The 23,529-nt window shown below is 45.9% G+C and overlaps 2 protein-coding genes across 3 annotated transcripts; one reads left to right on the plus strand and one right to left on the minus strand.

Annotated features, from left to right (window-relative positions):
- Positions 1 to 10,321: 10,321 nt before the first annotated feature.
- On the minus strand, positions 10,322 to 14,816 carry LOC117900945. Its single transcript, XM_034811514.1, has 3 exons — positions 13,571 to 14,816; positions 11,703 to 13,508; positions 10,322 to 11,636 (listed from the first exon to the last, which is right to left on the minus strand). Exons 1-3 carry the CDS (start codon positions 14,462 to 14,464, stop codon positions 10,911 to 10,913), a joined length of 3,426 nt encoding a protein of 1,141 aa, XP_034667405.1. The 5' UTR covers positions 14,465 to 14,816; the 3' UTR covers positions 10,322 to 10,910.
- Positions 14,817 to 15,235: 419 nt separating this feature from the next.
- On the plus strand, positions 15,236 to 23,388 carry LOC117900514 (blastoderm-specific protein 25D). 2 transcript variants are annotated; one of them, XM_034810909.1, is made up of 8 exons: positions 15,236 to 15,920; positions 16,299 to 16,552; positions 16,647 to 16,884; positions 17,019 to 17,099; positions 18,386 to 20,207; positions 21,378 to 21,819; positions 21,883 to 21,994; positions 22,054 to 23,388. In XM_034810909.1, exons 1-8 carry the CDS (start codon positions 15,647 to 15,649, stop codon positions 22,338 to 22,340), a joined length of 3,510 nt encoding a protein of 1,169 aa, XP_034666800.1. In that variant the 5' UTR covers positions 15,236 to 15,646; the 3' UTR covers positions 22,341 to 23,388. The 2 variants fall into 2 exon arrangements, with proteins under 2 accessions (XP_034666800.1, XP_034666801.1); XM_034810910.1 differs by lacking the exon at positions 17,019 to 17,099.
- Positions 23,389 to 23,529: the final 141 nt, after the last annotated feature.

Here is a 23,529-nt window from a genome sequence, read left to right on the forward strand (position 1 = left end):
TTTTAATGCTGTTGTTTGGTGGTATGGTGCTGCTTTTGGTGTTCCCATCTCTTACCGTTGTTTAGTGTTCGTGTTCTTTAACGGGGGCCCCGCTTTCTCTTTTTATTTTGGCCAAGTCAATTGATATGCTGCGCTATGTTTTGATGTTTGATGTTGATGTCAGTCGCGGCAAACTATCCCTCCCCACTCCACCCCTCTCAGTCGATCGTTCTCAAATCGTGCTTGATCTTTGCTTCAACTCGAAATCGAATACCAATTCATGTTCGCTATAATGTTTAAGGGCCCCCAACACGAGCGAGCAAACACAGAGAGCTTTGCATGAGTCAGGATTTAACAAAAATGCATACCTCTCCTCCATCCATACTCTAGTTTCAATATTTATTCGAACACCCTTCCAACGATATGTACATATGTATGTATGTACATATGTACATACATACTACGTCTTTGAACCTTTTGGAATAACACAGAAATTGGTATTCAAGATCGCTACAAAATGTAACAATAAAACAATTAATTAAATTTGTCCCCAATAACTTCTGTGGTGTGCAGGAAAATAACGTTTTTCGAGAGTTTTCGCATATTTTTTTGTTATGCACAGAATTAACCTTATTAAGTTATCAGATTATTCCATCACGAGTATACTTAGCAATAAAGTCCATTGCGTATGCCAATGACACGCCAAGTGAAAGACGAACGAACTTTGCTCTTGAGGGTGTACAAGTAAATGCTTATGGCAGAGTGTACCCACACTCATTTGCTAGTTTCGCATCGTCCTTTATTGCGATGTTAAACTTTTCAAGGTTAAGTCTTTGGCTGGCGTCGCCAGCGTGCAATGACATTTGGTCATGGTTAGGTCAGGGAGGTGGTGCGGAGCAGGGCAGGGCAGGCAAAAGAGGGACCAGAAACATCACACGAGCACACACACACAGACGCAACAAACAGTTCGTTCACTTGCCGGGAACTTTCCTCCTCTTCCTGCTCTTCCCGCTGACCCTAGCGTCTGCCGCAATTCCTGCGCGACTACAGTGGGTCGGTGTGTGTGTTTTAGGTGTATTTTAAATGATTAAATTTTAGATAAGGTATTAGATTTCAATTTTTGATGTTATTGAAATGTATACGGATTTCGGCCACAATTGCGGACCTGGACGAGGGTCGATTCAATAATTATCCATCGTATATAACATCCAAGACCTTTAACAGCTAACTTTCCAAGTGCAAATATTCTCGAACCTGCATAATAAGCTCCATCTTGTGGCCTTGCAACCACTGTGCCACTCCCTCTCTTGTTTCATCATCATCATCGCTCCCTGCTCTCTTTCCGCCTGATAATAGTCTGCCCGTCTGGATGTTATTGCTCACGTACGCTCTCCCTGCCGGCTGGCTGCACCCTACGCTTTTCGGCTGTGCAGTTCTGCCCTCACAGTTCTGCCTTCGAGCAAGGACAATGCCGTTGCATACGTGATCGAACTTGTCGCAAAGGCCGCCCAGCAGACGACGACATTTCATTAGCATGGCCCGAGCTTACATAAGGCCGAACATAGGAGAGCACGGCAGGAAGATGTCTCAACAGCGATGCCGGTTTGTGTTAGTGTGTGTGTGTGTAGGGGCGTCGTCTGCTGCTGCTCAGTGAAAGGGAAAGGTTATTAGACTCGTCCTGGGCACATGGTGGGGGTCCAGACATTGGCCTCTGCCGCTGCTGCTGCTCCTTATTGTTATAATAACCTTTCGGTTTTCTGTTTTCGCTTTTCGGCTGTGTCGAAGGGATTTGTCGACGGAAGAGCATGGCTTGGATGGATGTGGATGTGGAAGGGGGATCCAGGACGGCGTCAGGCGTGGGAGGATGGAAGAGGGAGGGGATGAGCAGAGACAGGAGCAAAGTCACGAGGAGAGCCACGAGCAAAGCCAGGACGGTCGGGCCCCGGTACAAGTGCAATGACAGCAGTCGACGTCGGTCGGCAGCAGTATGAATGCCTCTCCCTACCTCCCACTCGCTGTCACTTTCTTTTACAGTGTCGCTATCTATCTCTCTCCCTCTTTCTGGCATGGAAGAGCCGACGAACTCTCGGCCCAGTCACAGGCTCAACTTTTTTCGGGGATATTACGGGCATTGACATTGATTCCAGCAACATCCACGCAGGCGGCGTCAACAAATGGCGTCTTTAGTTGAACGCACGAGGCGGCAGCACGCAGTAAGGTCACAGGACATGGACCTGCTACCGGTCACAGAGGCCCACGGCCTCTAGGCCACAGCCACTGACCAGAATGACAGCGAAAAGAAATCGAGTATTAGCCAAACAACCATCGATTGTGGGATTAATTTCCAATAAAACGCCTAAAATAGAACACCAAAGTGGAACTTTGCGTATTTGAGTGTAATTAATCGGCCAATTCAGTGGAATTATTTTCAAAGTGGGAAAGTTTTTTTAGCCGCAAATAAAACTGTTTTTGCTATATTTTTTGGAAGAGCTTTGAGGACACATTTTTATCTATACCCCTGAAAATGTTTACATTTAAAAACTGCCTGAATGTAAGAAAAAAATGTTCCTGTTCTCGTTCAAAAATGTGTGCAAAATAATGCAAAAAAGACTAGTTCAAAATAAATGAATAAGTTTCTGAGCCGTTGAAAATGCGAAATTTCCGCCTGCACATACCCAAATCAGGAGCTGGCTTTTTTTACGTAGCCTGTAGATTAAGGATCCGCAGATTTTTTATTGATCAAATTCATCCACGAACTCTTTTCCGGAAATCTAAAAAGAAATCAGAAGCCTGTACTGGAAATATGAATAGATCTCTAATAGAACTAGGAGTATTTCAATTATCTTAATTTAATAAAGTAAATTGCCGTAGTCGCGGTTTTCGTAAGGATTACTCACAAATCAATATCTAAGCAGATTGTGTGTGGTGTCACGTTTTGTGTTTTTATCAAGTTAATTGTTGTTCGCTTAACTAAAGCTACACGAATATCTACTAATATCATCAAATGGAATGAGTCACCTATTGCTGCAATCAGCTGCCAGTAATTGCTGAATAAAGTGGGGTATTATGTGGATCTAGGTCAGTTATGGCATTAGAATTATCAATTTGGTATTTAAGTTCTAAGTTTTGGCAATTCAAAAGAATTCATGATTGATCACGGCTGAAATTTCTGTATATTTTGCGAATAGGAAGCTGTAAACCCAAGAAACTTTTCAATTCAATGCAACATTTCAGAGCTTAACTTTCTCCATGTACTCGTATTGCAACTCTATAATCTTCTAGAAAATTCTTGTAATCTATTGCAAAAAACTAGAAAAGAGTTTCTCTAATACGCGTGGCCGCAGTCAAATTGCAAAAGAAAAATTCGGTTTCCCTCGTGGAAGAGAGAAAATGCTGCCAAAGATTTTTATGAGGTCAAAACTCATTACAGTTGTGGCAGTTGTGGCACGCTGTTGCATAGTGTTGCCTGCACGTTAGCCCCGATTTGGCGAGTGGGAAAAAGAAAAGCTGCAGCAGCAGTGGCGGTGGCAGTGGCAGTGGTAGCAGCGGTGGCAGCATCGGCCCATGACAGTTGCAGTTGCAACTTTCTAATGCGGCAACAGCAAAACAGCAACTCAAAACGGATGTGGATCGCGGCAACAGCAACAACAACAACAACAGCAACAGCCACTGCAACGTGAACGTGGGGCGCATTATGTGTGCCACAATGCAATAGCAGCAACAACAGTGGCTGCAGCCGAGGCATGCAACCATCTAGCTGCAGAGCAAGAAAGAAAAACGAATTTCTCCAAACTGCTTTCCACTGCAAATTACTTAACTATTTTCCCAGTTTTCGCTTTGTCGTGCAATTTGCTGCAAGCACTGGTTGCATGTTGTTGCATATTAGCCAGTGTTAGAGTCAGAGCCAGAGAGCCATGCCCACCAAGGGGCAGGCAACAAGCAGTAAGAGGAGACACAAGCAAGCAGCAACATGAGAAACAAGCTGCAAGCAAGCAACGCCAGTGAAAAGTTGGTCATGACAATCAAATGGCAAACAACGTGCAAAATTCAAGGGGAGAGCTCGATTATGTGTCTGTGTTGCAACTATGTAAGTATAGGTGCGTATCCATGTGTGCCCACTGATGCATTCCGCCTGCTGCAAACTGCAACTGCAAACTGCAATTTAGGTCCCTGCCTGGGGTCTTCCTTCCCTGCCCAAACCTAGCAGAAACCCTCGCCCCAGCCATCGAACAACTTTTGCCCATTGACACGACAAGCGGGGGTGGGGGGCAGACACAGACTGTCCACAAGAACTCCACTTAGTCACTGGAATGACTAACCAGCCGACTGCATCGACCCTAAATTCCCAAAATGAGTCAGGGTCTGGTCTTCAGCTCTTGGCCCAGACATTAACTTAATGCAATCACAAAAGGTTCTTTTGGTGCAATCAATGGGAGCCGATGGGAAAGAGTCATCGTGGATGGGTTTTTGCACTTAAGGAATGTGTACAACCAAAATTATACAAGTTAAGGTTTGCTAATTAAATAAAAATAGATAAATATGAGAAGGTGCATAATATTTAAGACTTAAAAAGGGACTTACAAAATATTTATGATATTGAGAATGTTAAAGAAATTTGGCAATTATCAGAAATTAATATATTTATATTTTTTTTTTTTTTTAACTTTCTAAATGTATTTTAAGACAATTTAAGAGTTTTAATAATTAATAATTTTTAATTTTTGTTATTGGTTATAATCAGTAAGAATGTAAAATTGGTTTTTAGTCAAGCTAATAAAATCTGAAACAACGAAATAATTAATTCCATCGAGTTGGGAGTGCTCAGTTTCTCCAGCCGCAAAGTTTTTAATTACACAAAAAATAGATATAAACAAAATTATTGTGGTATTGTTTAGGTAAAATAAAGTTGTATATTATTATCCCATTATAATGAAATAAAAAGCAAATTGATATATTTATTTAATTTAATATTTACTAATTAATATTTCTTAGTGAAACTTAGTTAAATCCTAATAAATCCGATTAAGCGACTTGAATTTTACGAAAATAACTGTCAGCTCATTTTAAGAGAATTAATCGTAGAATATCCCCTAATTATCTGCGATTAAGACTTGGTACACTGAACAGATATCATATTATTTGACGAGCAAAGAGCAGGCATCGAAACTAGAATTGTTTTTTAGAACAATATATGAAATACAACTTTTGGGAAAAAGGAGAAAAAATTTTATTTCCTATATTTTTGACTATTTTTAATTAGAAACAAATTAATTATGCCCCCAAGAGCGCACACGTGCAATCTTGATCTATTAACTTCTTTCATTGTTTGCTCTCCCTAATTCTATTTGATTTGATATTTTTTTCGTAGCTTGTTGGATGGGTTCAGCCCACTTTTCGATGGGCGATTGAGATCTGTAGTCGCGCAGTCGCAGTGCCAGTGGCAGTGAGTGGATGGGTGCCCCAGTGATCCAATAAACTTCGCATTGTCATTCGCTTCGCTTGGCGTCTCTCTGCCACACACACAGCAAAACGGGCATAGAAACATAGAGAAAAGACAACTTCATTTGTCACTCGATGCCCAAAGCAGCGAACTGGGACACCATTCATTAATTTATCGCATGCAAAACAATCCGCCAAATGAACACACACAATGCTCATCTGTGTGTGTGTGTGTGTGTGTGTGTGTGTTTGTGGCAGCTGCAATCGGTGGAAATTGCAGTCGACACACAAAAAATAGAAAGTTTTTCTCTTGCCAATTGCAATTTTCTCTTTGCAATTTGATTAAATAAAAATATTGTGTAAAAGCCGTGGCTGTGGCTGCGGCTGCGGCAGCGGCAGCGGCAACTTTCCAACTGCAATTTTTTGTTTTGGAGCTAGCTGCCACGACTTCTAAGTCGGTTACTAGATGCAATAATAATTGCATTTGTCCCACTTTACTTTCACTTGGCCAACGTGCGGTGCAACGGCAAAATGGCAACGGCAACAAGCAAAATGCAACAAGCAGGCAGGCAGGCAGGCGGCAGGCAACCAACAAGCGACAGGCGCAGCAAGCAGCGGCGCAAGCGTCGACTTTGACTTTGCCAGTTGCCTGTTGCATCTCTCTCTTGCAGTCTCTCTCTCTCTCTCTCTCGCGTGAAAAACTTTTTCCAGTCGCTTGGTGGAAATTGTTTTGCCGTTTGGCTCTGCCTGGCAAAAAGGAAAAGTGGGTCAAGCGCACCATTGTTGCAGTTGCACTCGCAGTTAGATGCTGTCGCTGCGGCTGTGTGTTGCAGTTGTTGCTGTTACTTGTTGCATGCCACCGCTGCCACCCCACTTAATTGACAATTGCCTGCCACAGAGCCCCACAGAGAGTTTTGCCGTGCTGCGGCATTTGATTTATGAAATTGGGTTAAAGCTGCTTTCCTTTTTCATACCCATGGCGGGCAGCAGGCACACGGGTCTGGGGGTATTCTAATTTGGCACAGAATTTGGTTACACAGGAGAGAAGCAGATTTTAGCGATCCTTCAGTCGAGCAAACAAGCAGATTGTCGATTTATTTATTCAGTATAAAACATTTCCACATCTAACGAAGATCCTTTGCCTCCTAATCTGTCCTTCCTTGCTGGCATAACGGCTGCAGCTTTATTCAGTTGCAACTACCGCCGCAGCCATCTTTTTTTCCATCTCAAATTTGCTCCTCATGTCTCACGTCTCTCCTGGGACGGCGAACGTCCTCCTCCTCCTCCTCTTCGAATTCACTGTCTTTAAGTCTATTGGGTACAAATATTAATGGTTATCGACACAACTGTAAAGAATATTCTCGAAGTAGAATAAAGTGCTGGACAACGTGTAAATTTGGTGGAAAAACTTACAGGTCGCAGCAGCACTGCTTCATCTGTACTCAGTTTTGTCTAGACTCTCGGCCTTACCACAAACACAGGTAACAAATTTCGTTGGAGCACAAAATAAAATTTCGTTTAAAATTTTGTTCGTTTTTTTAGCAGTAATTTCAATACGATGCCGCCAAAGCGAAAGCGTCCAAATTCACAGCCACCCACTGAGGGTAGTCCAAAGAAGGCCAAAGTAGCCGACAACGAGGTGGTGGAAAAATGTCGAATTTGCTTGCTCCCGATGGAAAATGAATTAAAGTTGCCCTGCGGTCACGCCTTCTGCCAGGAGTGCCTGCAAGAGTCGGTCAAGGTATGGATCGAGCCGAGCCTCAGTACCTTCCGCTGTCCAATGTGCCGTAAAAATGTTGACATCCATTCCCTGTTAAAATCGAAGTGTCCAAAAAAGCGAAGTGGGCCAAAACCTTGTTAAATCCGATCTTCAACAGCTCCACATCATACGACACTACAGTACATGATTGGACCAGCAATTTGTAATACATAAAACACAACACACAACTAATTGTAACAATAAAGGAGAGTATTAAGGATGGTTTTTGGGACTTTATGAACATTCACCTCCGCAATTTATTTGGAGGCTGAAGACAATCCCTAGACCCTAAACAAACACCGTGAACCATTAAGAATTTATGTGCAGCAAATATTTGGTGGTCTTTGATTGGTTGATCTTTATTTAAACTGCAAATAAATGATCTTGCACATTACCTTCCTGCAAAGCGTTTCTATATAATTTTTTATGCGCTTATTATGTATTTATAATTTTCAGTAATTGACAGGCTAGGCTGCTGTTGCCCCGTTTAAAAAGGCCCTAAAATGTTTTTCAACACTTTTTTTCACTACGAGCTTCCAGAATATTCTTTTCAGTTGTGGCGAGCAAATCGTTGGAGTCGGTAAGATAATTAATTCACAAAAGTTTTAGCTTCAATTCTATATTCTTCCTTATTCGTATTCCCCTTCATGTTCCTTCAGCCTACCGTGGTGGCAGGCAGCTCCGCCAAGGCGGTAGCCGGATCATCTGCTGCGGTCACTAGTGAGTGGGTGACTTGGGTGGAGAAGGAGTCAAATGCAAGGCCGGAGCCACATCCGCGACTGGGTGCAACGCTGCGCAAAGACTTTCGCCAGAGGCGAATGATTCTAGTCGGTCCTCAACATCAACGGAGACCTTCTGGCTCTGGGAAACATGAGCAACTGCCTTGGGGAGTTGGCCAAACCCGAGTTGCACTCTTTCCCCACCGTCAGTCCATGTGCTGGAGGACTTGCGCCATTGCCGTGAAAATGATCCGTTGGCTACTCTTTGCATTACTATTACGGGCGCTCCAGTGCTGGCCGTTGCGGGCTATCGCGGTGTCATACGTGCATAAAGTGCAGCATTAATGACTCGAGTTGCATCCGTTGCGGCCGCAGCTGCTGCTCTCCGACAGCAAGGATCTCTCGCTGCGCCTGTGGTACATTCAGTCGAATGTGTGCTTGGCCGTCTTTTGCGGCGTGGAGCTACACCGCGTAGAGGTGCCATCGATTGACTTTGATCTGCGTGGGGCTGTAGCCGAAGCTGTAGCGCCTGGAAACGCCCGACATCAATGACGCCGTCGAGCTGAGTCGACCACGACTCCCTTCCACACTATCAAGGAGCACCTTGCGAGCTTGCCAGTGCGCAACATCCATCAGAATTAAGGACTCCCTTTAGTGAATTTGTTTGATAAAAGAAAACTCCGGCGTACCCCAGGCTGTCGTTACCTCACAGATGGACGAATTCTGAGACTGTGGCTGCCTGCAGCCAGTGACTGGCAGCGACAATGGCAGCAGCTGCTGCTGAATCCTGATCCGCGAACGACGCTTCTGTTTCTGCTATTGCCGCTGGCATCGTTGCTGCCACTGCCGGATCCGTTCATTTGTGGGGTAACGACAACCAGGGGTTTTATGTTGAATAAATAAATTGTACAACTTACGTAATGGATTGATATTGTGTTATGTGGATTCAGTTTTATTAGAACCAAATAATGTTTACATTTTTGCGATTTTTATGTCTGGCACAGTTTAAGCACACTCCTTTAACAAAAAGCAAACAGAAGATCACTTATACAGAAGCGGGTCATGGGGCCAAGGTCAGTGCTTAAATGGGTCACGAAACACAGACACAGCTACAGCTGCATCACATACATATGTACACTGGCATCCTAATACACCTACATGTGCCGCCTGATTTTGACGTTATGCAACACTGTTTTAAAGTGTCATCTAATTCCACGCTGCAGCTTCGAGTACATTCTTTGCACACCGCTAGCTATAAAATCATTAAAAACGGTAAGAAAACAAACATAAAAATTAGAAAATTAATAACGTTGGAATATTGTTTTATTTCCGGCAGTGATCGACATAGAAATGGCGACTAACGGTAGCGACATGCCGCCTGGTGCCGAGCTGCCGCCACGGGCAGTGGCCGAGGACAGTGATGAAGACATTTGCGTCATTTGTTTTTGTCCGAAAGAGAATCCGTTGACGTTGGGGTGCCAACACTCGTTCTGTTTGGTCTGCATCGAATTTATCACTGCCGAATCAGAGGCCGAACGTTGTCCCGTGTGCCGCAAATGGTTTAACATATCGAAGCTATTGGCCAAGTTCCGCAAATAATACTGAAGGATGGATAAAATATGTAAATGCCAACTGGGATTTATGTACACACGCAAAACCCAATAAATGTCTGTTCATATAAAGAGTTTTGGATCACGCATCGTTTAAATACTTGTAAACAGGTGAGGGATTTTTGGCAACGCTATGGAGGTGCATAAACATAGCTCTCCTGTCGCAAGACGTCACTAGTTTGGATCGGTTGCTGGTTACCATTCCTGCTTCTAGAAATAACATATTAACCCTTTAAGTATGTTCACAAAAAAAGCGAGGAACCTAACAATTAGAGATCAAATAATTATGAAAGAAAAGAAACCGACTGGGATCAGGTGTTGTTTCAGGTGTTTGCATGGTTTTCTCCTCATCAGTCAGTGATTCATTCATACGCAGATCAGTTCGTTGTTATAAACACAATATCCCTTTGTGAGGAAGGATTCTGTGTATATTTTGATTTATATTCCTAAATTAAGGAACTCCAGCCACAAATTGGGTTGGAGTAGATCGAAATCGTTGAGACAAACCACTGATAAAACTGATTTATGTAGAGCAGCATCCACCGATTGACATTCCAGTTGGAATTCGGTATCCCAAGGGCATGACAATTGGATGTAAAAGGAACAGAATGCCATTGCCAGTCAGAATAATGACAATGGTCGGCACTTTTGTTGACTATTTCAAGAGCAGTTGGTTGCTCTCAGGGTGCACATGCCATAAACATATCGAACCCAACAGCTAAAACTATTTCTCTATCATATGCCATTTGCCAGGCCATAAACTCACTTAAAATATCTAATTGAATTCCATTTGGATTGCTTGCAACTCGTTTTTGTTTTTGTGTTAACATTTCGTCAATTTATTTACTATCATTTAAAGTTTCTTTATATATTACTCAATAGTACAAGTAGATCGAACGATAATTCAATCTGATAATTGTGTGTGGGGGGTGGTTTTACTTATAATTTTTTACTTATTATTTATAGATACATTTTGCGCTTTGTTTTGAGGTTTGCTGTACATATACAAAAATTACACTTTATATTCACTTAATTTGATTTTTAGATTTTTTTTGTTTTTGTTTTGTTTTTACACAAACTCTTAACAAAAGTCTTTGCCTTTGGGTCTGTCGAGTTTGTGCCTAAATTATTTACAGTGTCTGAATGTTGTTTGTGTTGTTTAGCGTTCGTTTGATTGGTTTTTGGCATCGAAATAATAAATTATAAAAAAAGGTTTAATTGTTAAACTTTTAAACTTAAGAATTATAGTGGGAGGAGGGTCGGGGGGTGTACTTTCAGCGTTTAGCATTTTTCAACAATAATTTTTGGGTCATAAATTTCACGATCAATTGGGGGGCAAAAGGTTTAAAATAAAATACAACTAAAATAATAGATTGGAACGGCCAACGGCGACTGTCAGTTTGGTTATCGTCGATGCAGTATGTTGGACAGCGTTCGTATTTGCTTCTGTAGCTCCGAGTCCATGCGGTAGCACTCCTCCTCGATGATGTCGCGCATCTCGCGCAGCGCGGGCAGCTTGTCCGCCTGCATATTGAGCAGCTCGCCAAAGAACTTCGACCAGACGTGCTTCTTGAGGTAACGCGGCAGCTTCTGGCGTATGTCCCAGTTGGTGCCGCGCTTCTGCGGCTGCATATACTCCCCGAACAGCATCACGTGGACGGTGGCCGCAATGCAAAAGAGATCCGTTTCGTATGACCAGGGGCGTCCCTCTTGCATTTCGATGCAGGTGAAGCCATCGGTCTGCACCACCTTGCGGAACTTTGTGTGCTCGCCGTCGGGAAACAGCGACATGTCGATGGCACAACCAAAATCGATGAGTCGCAGCGATGGCAGCGGACTGTCCACGCTCGGCACACGCATCAGCAGAAAGTTATCCGGCTTGATGTCCGCGTGGATGATGTGCTGGCGATGCAAATGATCCACAATGTTGCATATTTGCGCAGAGAAATGCATCACGAGCGACTCGTGCATCACTTTTGTCGTGGCCTGACGTATTTTATTGTTGATGTCCAGCAGCGAGCCAAAGGGCGAGAATTCGGTGGCTATGAGGCTGGCATTGGGCGCAATTATGGCCGTTGAAATGTCCATTAAACCAGGCAGCACCTCCGGTTCCTTGATGCGTTTGAGTACCTAAAAAGGAAGAGTGGAATTTGAAGTGATTTTTTCTTTTGCTTTGGCTCTTGCTCCATCCCTTACCTGATCGCATATATAAATCTCCCAGGTGTTTGGCGGCTTTTGGTACTTCAACGCCACCACATTGCCTGTGCGCGAATCTGTGGCCTTGTACACCGAACCGTAGGAGCCGCGGCCCACCTCCTTGTCAATGTTGAACTGCACGCCCTCGAGCACGTTCAGCGTGCGCGTGTTGGATATTTTTGGCAGTGGCGTTTGCACAATCTTGTAGCTGGCATGATCATCATCGTCGCCGGGAAAATTTAGTTTGGTGAGAAAAGCGCGACACAGTTCACTGTTGAACGGATCGATGGCCTCCTTGGCCAAGTGCCGTGCAATCGTCTCCACGGCCTTGGACAGACGACGCTCCTGCGCCTCCGTGTCGTGCTGCGTGGCAAAGTACGAGTTCTCCTGGAAGGTGGAGAAGTCCGCCAGTGCCGTGGCCGTCGTTGCGTTGCCATTGTTGTTGCTGCTGTAATTGTTATTGTTGTGCGCTTGCAGCGTTTTATTGGACGTGGCGTGCGCCTGCTGCGAGGTGTCACGAAAGTGCAGCCGATCCACAGCCAGCGCGAGCGAACTGTTGGAATTGTCCAGCCCCGTGGCACTCGAGAAGGAGAAGTTGGCATTGTCATTGAAGGTAGCATTGTGTATGGGCAGGGCGGCACTTGCCGAGGCAGTGGCTGCACCAGCAGCAGCAGAAGGAGCAGCAGCGGCAACCGAAGATGAAGCGGTGACATCTGCTGCCGAGGAAGAGTTGCTGTTGCTGCATACATCAGGCAGCTGAAACTTGCTGCGCCTAACCTTGGTGCGTGCGCGTCGATAGCCATTCGCCTCGCTCTTCGGCGTAGAGGTCTGGCCAAGCAGATACGGATGAAAGTGATGGCCATTGCGCTGACGCTGTATGCTCGCGTTGCTCGTGACAGCTGGTATGGGTGAGCAGGCGGGCTGTGGCTCCAGCGGCACATGTGGCTGTTGTGGGTGGTGCTGCTGCTGCTGTTGATTCTGCTGCTGGTGATAGATATTCTCAATGGTGTAGGCACTGTAGGTGCTGCTGCTGGCCAGCGTGCGCTCCTTCTTGAACTTGATCTTGATGGAGCGATTATTCTGCTCGAAGGTTGTCTGTGCGCTGAACTGAACGTTGCCATTGGTGTAGTGTTTGCTCTCCTCTTCCTCGTCTTCTTCATCCTGCTCCTCCTCCTCATCCCCTTCGGTGTCGTCATCCTCCTCCTGTTCACCCTCGCCTTCTTCCTCCTCATCCTCCTCGTCGGCATCCTCCTCTTCTAGCAGCCTCACAGCATTCTCTACGACCGCCTTCTCCGTCGGGGCTACGCTGCTGTCTCCTCTGCTCTGCCCGTAGAGCCCACCATCCACGGCCGTCATGTAGTACGAAGCATCCGACTCGTAGGAATCATAAATTGTCTGCTGCTCCTGTTGTTCCTGCTGCTCCTGCTCCTGTTGCTGCTGCACTTGTTGCGCCGTTGGCTTCTGCTTGTAGTTGCGTGCCAATATCTCCTCGGGACTGTACTCGATGCCAGCGCCTGGCGGATAAACCAGCAGCTTGGCATAATGACACACACGCGATGGATCGTCGGGCTCCTCCAGCGTGAGTGCTGGCTTCCAGGTCTCATGATTATTCCGGCCATACGGATGGAAATTGCGCGGCAAACGTAGTCCGGCTACTTCGGAGTTGGCGGCAGGAGACAACGATGGAGTTGCAGCACATTCCACATTGCTGGAAGATCCATTGCCATTGTGTTGCGGCTGCTGTGGCGGTTCCGGCTGTGGCTGCTGCTGTGGCATTGCCTGCTCCTGCGGTGGCTGATAGTGCGCCTAAAAGTGAGATTTAAACATGAGAAATGTGTCCACAAAGGGAAGACCTTCTGGATACCAACCTGCGGCGCATACTCCGGCTGCGGCTGCTGCGGTAGCTGTGCTGTGGCTGCTGGTGGGGGCGGCAGCTGCTGCTGTTCATAGCGCGGCTGATCCTGGTAGTGCGCCTGATACGCAGCCACCTGCTCCTGCGCATGAACCGGCGGTGGCTGGAGTGGCGGCGGCTGTTGTGGCGGATATTGTTGCTGCTGCTGATAAACAGACGCGTGCTGTGGCGGCGGCTGCTGCTGCTGATATGGCTGTGGACGTGGTGCATAGCTTTGCGGCAGCTGCTGCGTGTAGTTGGCCAACTGCTGCAAGGCATCGGGTGGCGGCTGCTGCTGCTGCTGTTGCTGTTGCGCCTGCTGCTGCTGTTGCAGCCGCTGATAATGCATTGAACGGGCATAGGTAAACTTTGTGTGCGCATGCTGGAGCTCGGCATTGCTTTCGGCCTTCTCCTGGAAGGCCAGATTGAAGACAGTCTCGGCGTCCTTGAACTCCTCCCGCGACTCGTAGTAGCTGGCCCAGCCAATGTAGAAGGCGGCCACTTGCCGCCCCGTGCGGCGCTGGTACAGCACCTGATAGAAGTGCAGCGGATCCGTTTGCATGGCTATGTACTTCAGCCACAGGCGCACCATGCGCGCATCCTGCCTGTAGTAATCGCTGTGCTCGTACTGGGTCAGACAGCGTTCGAGCGTCTCTCGGAACTTCAGCTCCGGATCGCTGTGCGCATGATTCTCGTACCAGCAGATATAGTTGTACCAATGATCGAGGGGATCCTGTCCGTGGTACAGCGATATCGCATGCTCCCACGCCTGCTTATCTTTGAGGAAGCCGTTCATCTCGTCCGGACTCAGGCTGCTCGCTTGAGTCTGACTCTGGCTGGGGCCCGTCCGCATGTACGAGTGCATGGCCATTGCAATAAGAATGTGGCTACTGTTGGTTCCCCCGCCTAATCCCTGTCCTGATCTCCCAATCGGACGCGGACAGACCGCGGAGGTTTCGTAATAAAAACAACAAATTTTATATCAACAGAAGAGGAACCCGAGCCACACACTCCGTTGCGAGGGGGGGAGGATTCGGCCGTGCTATCGGAATACGAATATTCCAACGCAAATTGTTCTTCGCGCACAACACCTAATGACGTTTAGCCATTGGAACGCGTTTATTGCACCTTAATTCCATTGGATTTTCGCTTTTTTGGCTACGGGCACAAAAATATTTCCGCTTTTTCTTTTTTATTTTTTTTTTTAGCTTGCAAATGGAATTTTTTAGAGGTGGGACAGAAACATCGATAGCACTATCGACAGCGTGGCTGAGATATCGATATACCGTACAAGTGCATCGATATTTTATTGACATGTGCATTTTTACATCGATAAATGTGCTATAGAAATGAGCAGTGTTTTTATTGATCATCATACCTTAAACCATATTTTTTAAGCAATCCAATAAAAGGAAGTCACGAAAACTATCCAATCTTGTTTAAAATTGATTTTTTAATCTGATAAAATTATAGTTAATGTGCTGATAATCCTAACAAGCTGGTATGCTTAAACGGAATTGTAAAATTGAGGAAAATTGATTTGAGATTCCGTATATTAACGATATATTTTGTAAAAGACCAGGTACAGTTTGGTATAATTTTTATGGTCATGCGGTATATTTTAACGACAAATCCGCGGTCACACTGAGCCCTACAGAAGGCGCCACTGTGCTCGGCTATTATTACTGCATTATATTATTGTTTTTTTTAATCAATCGTTTAAGCCAAAATACTGCAACATTCAAGTGTTGTGTTTCATGTTGTTTGTTCCAAAGTGCATATCATAGTTTAGTGTAGAGTTCCCTTTCCCCCGTCCTGCACGCAACAAAATCAGACACGCGCTTGCTCCTACCACCCTCCTCCTCCTATCCTCCATCTTCCCTTACGCTTACGCTTATAGTTTCGTCGACCCCTGGCCGTGGAAGTTCCCCCCCAGGTGCAGCAGCGGCAACGCAATAGCAGCAGCGGCAGCGCTTTATCGATTTCACCGCAAGATTTTCCATAAACGGCTACAAACTGCAGGCGCCCGCATATCCGCGTGTCCCCCGTGATAATGGAAGTGTCCTCCGATCCGTATGAACAGAAACTGTATCAGATGTTCCAGAGCTGCGAAACGACGCATTGCGGCCTGCTGGACGAGAACTCGCTGCTGAAGCTGTGCTCGCTGCTGGAGCTGCGTGACCAGGGGGCGGCATTGATCACCAGCCTGGCGCCCGCCAGTTGTGGTGCCCACAAATTGGGTGTTTCCTTCGGGCAGTTCAAGGAGGCGCTGCTCAACTTTCTGGGCGCAGAATTCGACAGCAGCACAGCATCGCCGGGATTTATGGGTAAGCGCATAATCAGTTTGGGCATTTAGTTCGCGGATTAGCGAGCGGCGGCGGGTGGCAGCTGGTGGCTCATAAAACCCAACGATGTAATCGCCACTTTTTATGATTAGCGGCTGTCAACTTGGGTATATCCCTAACTACCTGCAGGATGCTGCAGGTAGCCCGACGCTGACATATAAGAGCAGCTCTCCTGCTGCCAAACACTTTAGTCTTTGATCAAAATGGGAACGCGCTTCTACTATCGCCGCGCTGGCGGTCACATCACAGATCCAATTATTGAAAAATTAGCCGCACGCTTTGGTAGCAAACAACAAGCAGCCACAACTTCCTTTTGGCTTTAGTTTTTCATAGTTTTCTTTGTGTTTTCTTATATTTCAGAGCGTTCTTTGGTCATTACGGATGAGCCACTGGCCAGCACATATATTGAAAGTCCACCGGAGTCGTCGGATCGCGAGGTGTCGCCCAAGCTGATTGTGGGCACCAAGAAATATGGACGCCGCTCGAGGCCACATCAGGGTGCTGGTGGCGGAGGACTCTATGAGCTGTCCGTGACGGATTCAGACAACACAGATGAGGATCAGCAACAGAAGCAGCAAAGGAGTCTCAATGGCTGCGATGATCTCAGTGTGCAGGTGGGTTTTGCGAGGGAGTTTAAATGGGAAAAGTGCAAGAGAAAAGTTTGCTTTCCTGGATGTTTTTGCTAATGAATTTCTCCTTCCCAACTAGGTCCAACGTTCATCCTCACAGAGCGATCTTCCAGGCAGTCGGCGCCTGCGTTCCGTCCACACCAGCGGCAGCAAGCTGAAGCGCTGCGCCTCGCTGCCCGCCCGCAAGAATCTGCAATCGCGTATGGGTGCAGCATCGGGCGCGGGTGTGACATCACCCACGGCTGCCAGCAAGCTGAAACAGTTGGCCAAACAGAATCAGAATCAACAGCAAAACAGCAGCAGCGTCGAATCTCTGGGTAAGTTTAGCAAGGAGAATATCCAGACCCCACACCCGGTTAGCCGGCCAAATCCAGACACTTTTGTTAGCCCAAAATGCCCAGAAATTATGATTAAAAGCAAAGACAAAAAAACACAATTTGTTGTTGTTCAGGCACCCACCTTCTGTCTGCCACCGCACCGGCGTATGAGCACGGGAGATGCTACCACGGCGGACGTTTGTTCTGCTGCAAAGGTTTGTGCCCGACTCTCTCTCACTCTCTCTCGTTCGCTATCTCTCTATGTAGAGGAGGAGCATTCTCCACATTCAATTCCAATTCCAATCATACAAAATCCGGTATCTAATCGCACTCTATGTAGCCCGCACCGTCTAATTGTTGTATAATCACATAAATACGCTCGTTACTCGTACTATATTTTACTTACCTTTTTCCCCCTCACCCTATCTAAAACAAAAACAAAGTTCAAACTCCGCAGGGGATTTCGATTTGGCAAGGAGATATTGATAGATAGGAAAGCTGCTACAGGAGAGCGCACATTGATGCTCGGCACACACAAGCGAATGCTAGAAAAGAGAATAATCGAGAACGCTGAGACGCGAGATCTAAGCTTGAAAATGGAATTAAAGTAGAACTGAGTTATTAAATGATAGAGCTAATCAATGTTTCAGTTTAAGCAAAGATTAGAGGCTCCAAATCGTTATTAAAGTGAATAAATAATGCACAGTAAAGAACTTAATTGTAGGTTTAGGACTTCGTCAAACGTTGGAATGCTTTAAACTCCGATTCCTTGCACATTTCGGTTTGATATTAGCCTCCACAAATTGATTCTTTAAAGTAAAATGCAGCGTAGGATTGTATATTCCTATCCGAAAACAAGTGGAGGGAAAACAGTTAATCTAATATTTGTTTAAAGAATATTTTGGACTATTTTTAGATTTTATTACATTGCTAAACAAATCGCAAACACTTTCTAAAGAGGTTGTAGAGATTTTTCGCCAAGCAAAAAACATACAAAATTTAAATTTTCCGTTTCATTTACTTTTGCAAAAATTGCTGTTGTTTTTAATGGAATTTTAGCGAACAAAATCCCGAAACGCCAGCTTTAAAGCACTTTCTAAAAGATAATTCGAAACCAAAGTATCCGTTTGCTTATGGGAAATTTAAACAGCGTGAAATTTGTGTACTTGTAGAACCTAAGCATTAGGCCTTCCCTCTGGCACTTTGTAGTCACATTTTGATACAAAAACCTTCTAAATGCCAAAACTCTTTCCACTGCTGGATGCTCAAATAAAGAATTAAACTTTCGGCGCCTACGCTTACACCATCACCAACCCTCCAACCCACCACAACCACACCCAATCCCCAATCCTTACCCACTCCACACCCCTCCACCCACACAACTGGTATCTTGGGCTATAAATGTGTACATACTTATGATATATTGACTGTACGACTGAGACTCGTACGCATAATCTTATCATGATTTGTGTTCCTTCGCTAATTGCCGTGAGAATTGCAGACATCGTGACGCCGCAGCAGCTGGAGATGATTAGTGCGGAGAGCATTATCGATGCCTGGGATCAGGCCAACATTGCCAACAGTCGCGCCCTGCTGCATGCCTTGGGCTTTGATGAGGAGGATGTGAACCTGCTGCAGCTGACCAAGGTGCTGGAGGAAGAGGCGCGGAGTCCACTGGAACAGGATCCGCACACGAATACGCTGCGTGCCTTGGTGGCGCTGCAGTCGTCGGAGTTGGCCAATTATCGTCGGGCTTATCGCCAGCAGCACGAGGAGAATGTGAAGCTGCGCTCCGACAATAAGGCGGCCAACCAGCGGGTGGCTTTGCTGGCCGCCGAGGTGGACGAACGGCATGCCACGCTCGAGGATAACTCGAAGCAGCAGGTGCAACAGCTGGAGCAGCGGCATGCCAGCATGGTGCGTGAGCTGACGCTGCGCATGAGCAACGATCGTGACCATTGGACGGCCCTGACGGGGAAGCTGGAGGCGCAGCTAAAGCAACTCGAACAGGAGGAGATCAAGCTCAAGACGGAGCTGGAGCTGGTGCGCAACGAGAACGCCGAACTGGAGACCGAGCAGCAGAAGGCGCATCTCCAAATGACTGAACTGCTCGAGCAGAATATCAAGCTGAACAATGAGCTATCCGGCCGTCATCAGCATGGCAGCAGCAGCAGTCCCGAGCACAGCCCCCACGGCAGTGCACGACGCGACAGCGTTGACAAGTCCGCGGCCGATGAGGAGGAGATGCTGCAGCTGATGGAGAAGTTGGCCGCCCTTCAAATGGAGAACGCCCAGCTGCGCGATAAGACTGACGAGCTGACCATCGAGATTGAGAGCCTGAGCGTGGAATTGACGCGCGCCAAGACCCGAAACAAGAAGCAGGAACAAGACTCGGAGGCAGCGGCAGCGGCTGGTGGCGTGGCGGCTACCAAGCGGCGCGGCGACTCACCCAGCAAGACGCACATCACCGAGGAGAGTCCGCGCTTGGGCAAGCAGCGCAAGTGCACCGATGGCACAGGTGGCGGCGAGCTGAGCGACAATAGCAACAGCAACAGCGGCGACTGGCTGGCCCTCAACTCGGAGTTGCAGCGTAGCAAGAGCCACGACGAAGAGCTGGCCAGCCTGAGGCAGCGCATTGCGCAGTTGGAGGAGCAATTGCAGGCGGCGTCCGCAGGCACAGCCACGGCAGCCACGCCAGACAGTCGCTGCAAGGAGCTGGAGGGCAGTCTGGAGCAAATGCAACGCGCGTACGAGGACTGCGAGGATTACTGGCAATCGAAGCTGGGCGAGGAGCGGCAGATGTTCGAGAAGGAGCGCCAGATCTACGAGGATGAGCAGCAGGAGAGCGACAAAAAGTTCACCGAACTGATGGAGAAGGTGCGCGAATACGAGGAGCAGTTCAGCAAGGATGGCCGCCTCTCGCCCATCGATGAGCGCGACATGCTCGAGCAGCAGTACACGGAGCTGGAGGCGGAGGCCGCGCAGCTGCGCTCGAGCACTGTGCGCATGCTGGAGGAGAAGTCCCAGGAGATTGGTTCGCTGCAATGCGAGATCGAGGATCTGCGGCAGCGACTCGGCGAGAGTGTGGAAATCCTAACCGGTGCCTGCGAACTCAATTCGGAGTCGATTGCCCAGCTGAGCGCCGATGCGGGCAAGAGTCCCGCCAGTTCGCCCATCAGCTACCTCTGGCTGCAGAGCACCATCCAGGAGCCAGCCAAGACGTTTGGCCAGGGCGTCGGACCAGCAGATGAAACCAGTGCTGGTGGCAGTGCTCTCGATTTGCTGGCTGCTGGTGGCTCACCAACGCACAAGGCGACCAGTCGGTGAGTATTCCATGGAGCTCTCTCCCCGTGCACTCTCTGTGTCTCTTTGTGTCTCACGTTTTGTTCACCTCTTTTGTGGCTGTTGCTAACATCCTCATCCTCATTATTTAACCATCCTGTATATATGTTTTGTGTTCCATTTTAAACCATTTTTAAGCTTACACTAAACTAGTTTGTAATTTATGTGTGTGTTTTGTCCAATAAATATAATTTATAATGATGAATGTTGGGGTTTAACATTTTTTTCTAAATTTATCAGCACTTATTCACAGGCTCTAGGTATTATTCATTTAAATCCATCAAGCATACATCTACCACGTTTCATTTGATTAAGTTGCATATGTATAGCTTTTTGCTAGTTTCGTTTAGTTTTAATTTTCTCAAAGGTTCTCAAGTAACTCGTTGACCTTCACCAAGAGATCTTGCAGTACGAGCTCCCAGACTTACATATCGACTCTTATTTTGCGAGCTGATTGCATGCAAAATTTGTTTCGCAATAATTGTTTTAATGCTTTAGAATATCAATAGCACTTTTACACAGTCTTGTCACAAAATAGTCGATAAGATGTACATTATTTATAGATCATAAGATTATGGAATACGAAATTAGGCATCTATCTGTGTTCAATGATTACTGGATATATAATCCTATACTCATCTTCTCTATACGACTATTGACATTGATATCTTCAGGGCCAATTCAGATTCTAGAAACACATCTACGCTAAATTGTAATGCCTTATGGGGTGATTATCATGTGATTGCTTTTCAGCACAAGACTCTTAAAAAACATATAAAGACTTGGAAAAAGATATAGAATAAAGTAACTTTAAAGTTTCACACAAAATCCATAGAAATGGGGTAAAGAAATGAAGTCAACGAACTCCAAAGTAGCTAAAGAGATTATAAGATTAATTGTTTCATAATAAATACAAGTCCAATTGAATGATATATTATAACTTTAATATATATTTTTGATCTTATAGTCTGAGAGATCGACTTCTGTCTCTTAAATATGTACATATGTATGTGTGAGTAGCATATTTAAGCAGTTGTAAGTCTAGCCTATAAATCTGCAACATGCATTCCTGCACGTTAAATACATTCCCATTGTATATACAGATATTCCAGACTGATCACAGACTGTTCTTAAATGTTCTCCCACAACAGAAACAACCTCACCACCTCGGAAACATCCATCTTTAGCACGACACCGTTTGACAGCACATCGTCGGGTGGCTCGCCCACCAACAGTGGCTCATCTTCCGCACATGCAGGTGCAGCCGGACCGGCGCCCATCAGCAAGCCCAAGCGATCGCAGAGTCCACAGCAGGCGCAGTCGGAGGGGGAGATAGCCGACTGTGAGACCTCCTCGACGGCATCCAACAAGAGCTTCGATACGCACAGCGTGGTGTCCAACAGCAAGGCCTCGTGCCGCAGCCACGAAAAGTGCAGCAGTCCGAATGTGCTGAAGGAGGAACTGAAGCGCCTCAAGTTCTTTGAGCTGTCGCTGAAGGAACAGATCAAGGATTTGAGCCTGCAACGTGACGGTTTGGTCATGGAACTGCAACAGTTGCAGGAGGCGCGACCTGTGCTCGAGAAGGCCTATGCGGTGAGTCGGACAAGCGGTTCGCCAAAGGTTTAACTTGCTGATTAAATGTTGTAATAATTGCAGCGAACAACGCATCCAACGCTTCAGCAGCGACTGAACCAACTGGAGCTGCGAAATCGCCATCTGCAGAATGTGATCAAGCAGCAGCAGCAATACACCGAGTCCCTGATGCAGCGTAAGTGGCACAAACGTGTGGCAAACCCACAAAACCAATATTTAATGCCAATATTTCAGAATCCTGGCGTCAGCATCAAGTGGAGCTCAATGATTTGCATGGCCGCATCGAGGCGCAGGGCGTTATGCTGGCCGATCAGACGCAACGTCTGCAGAATGCCGACATTCTTGTCAAGGATCTGTATGTGGAGAATTCCCATCTGACCGCCACCGTGCAGCGCTTGGAGCAGCAGCGTGCGCGCGTGAATCTAATACACCAACAGCAGCAGCAGCAGCAACAGCAGCAACAGCAGCAGCAGCAGCGTCTAGTTGGTGCCGCCCTGGGCGGACTACCAGGCATGCCTTAGTCGAAACCACAAGACAAAAACCAAGACAACAAAACGAAAACAATTAATCAATCAATAGAGAGACATCGAACTTGAACTCATGCACCGCAAAATCATGCTGCATAATCGTTATCAATGTTATAGACTTAATTTAGTAACTGTTTTTTGAGTGTGCATTGTGTAAAATTAATGTTGTACGGACACACAAAAAAGAGAGGCACAGCATCGAAACGAAAAACTAAACTCACCCACGCGCAAAGAGGAACAATCTCCAACACACTAAAGTACCAATTTGTAACACAATAATCGACTAATAACTTAACTAAATGGAGACACTATTTACACGCGCGCGTAATCGTTTAAATATAATCATATACATATATAGACATCGCTATATATGTGTAAAATTCTACTGCAATGTTGACCTTAATAATTGACTACGCGAAAAAGAAATAGTTAACGTATACTAACATATAAAATATTAATTATATTAGTGGAAAGAGATGAGAGAACAGTATTTTAAATTTGTTATGCGTCTGAAGTAGACAGACGTGCCCATACCCCCACAAAACCCCACGTTTATCAAATGTTTATCACGTGCCCAATCCCAAATGCATCGGAATTGTTGTTAATTTTATTGGTAGAACAAAGACAAACAAACAAACAAACGAAAACAATACAAAGCAAAAGAAACAAACATGATCTATGATATTGATATATGAATAATATGTAACGAAAAAAGACCTGTACATCTGTAAACCATACACACTTATCTTATACTCTACATTTGAATGTAATGTATCTATTTTGTACTTTATGCGATTTAAGTTAGCCAATACTCTTCGATTGCTTTTGCGAACGCAAAACATTTTTGTTAAACATTTTTTCTCGGCCGCACGCGGTTTATCTGTACTGGGGCAAAAAAACTTCCCCACAATCTATTATGTATTACATATTTCGGATTCAACACATTAAGTAGAGAGACTCCATGTTAAATGTATGTATTTATGTGTGGTCAACGCTGCTTTACCCAATACTTTCGATCAAAATAGAAATTTACTTTTTAAAAGTATCAACAAAGAGTATCAACAAAATAATATAACAACAAAAAAAACCAAATATAAAATTATTTAAAAAACGCAATAGCATTGGATTTGTTTTATTACATTTTCCAGGACATTACAGGGTATTCCAGTTCGTATTTGCATCC

Source organism: Drosophila subobscura, chromosome U, assembly GCF_008121235.1.
Source record: "Drosophila subobscura isolate 14011-0131.10 chromosome U, UCBerk_Dsub_1.0, whole genome shotgun sequence".
In the NCBI taxonomy this organism is placed as follows: domain Eukaryota; kingdom Metazoa; phylum Arthropoda; class Insecta; order Diptera; family Drosophilidae; genus Drosophila; species Drosophila subobscura.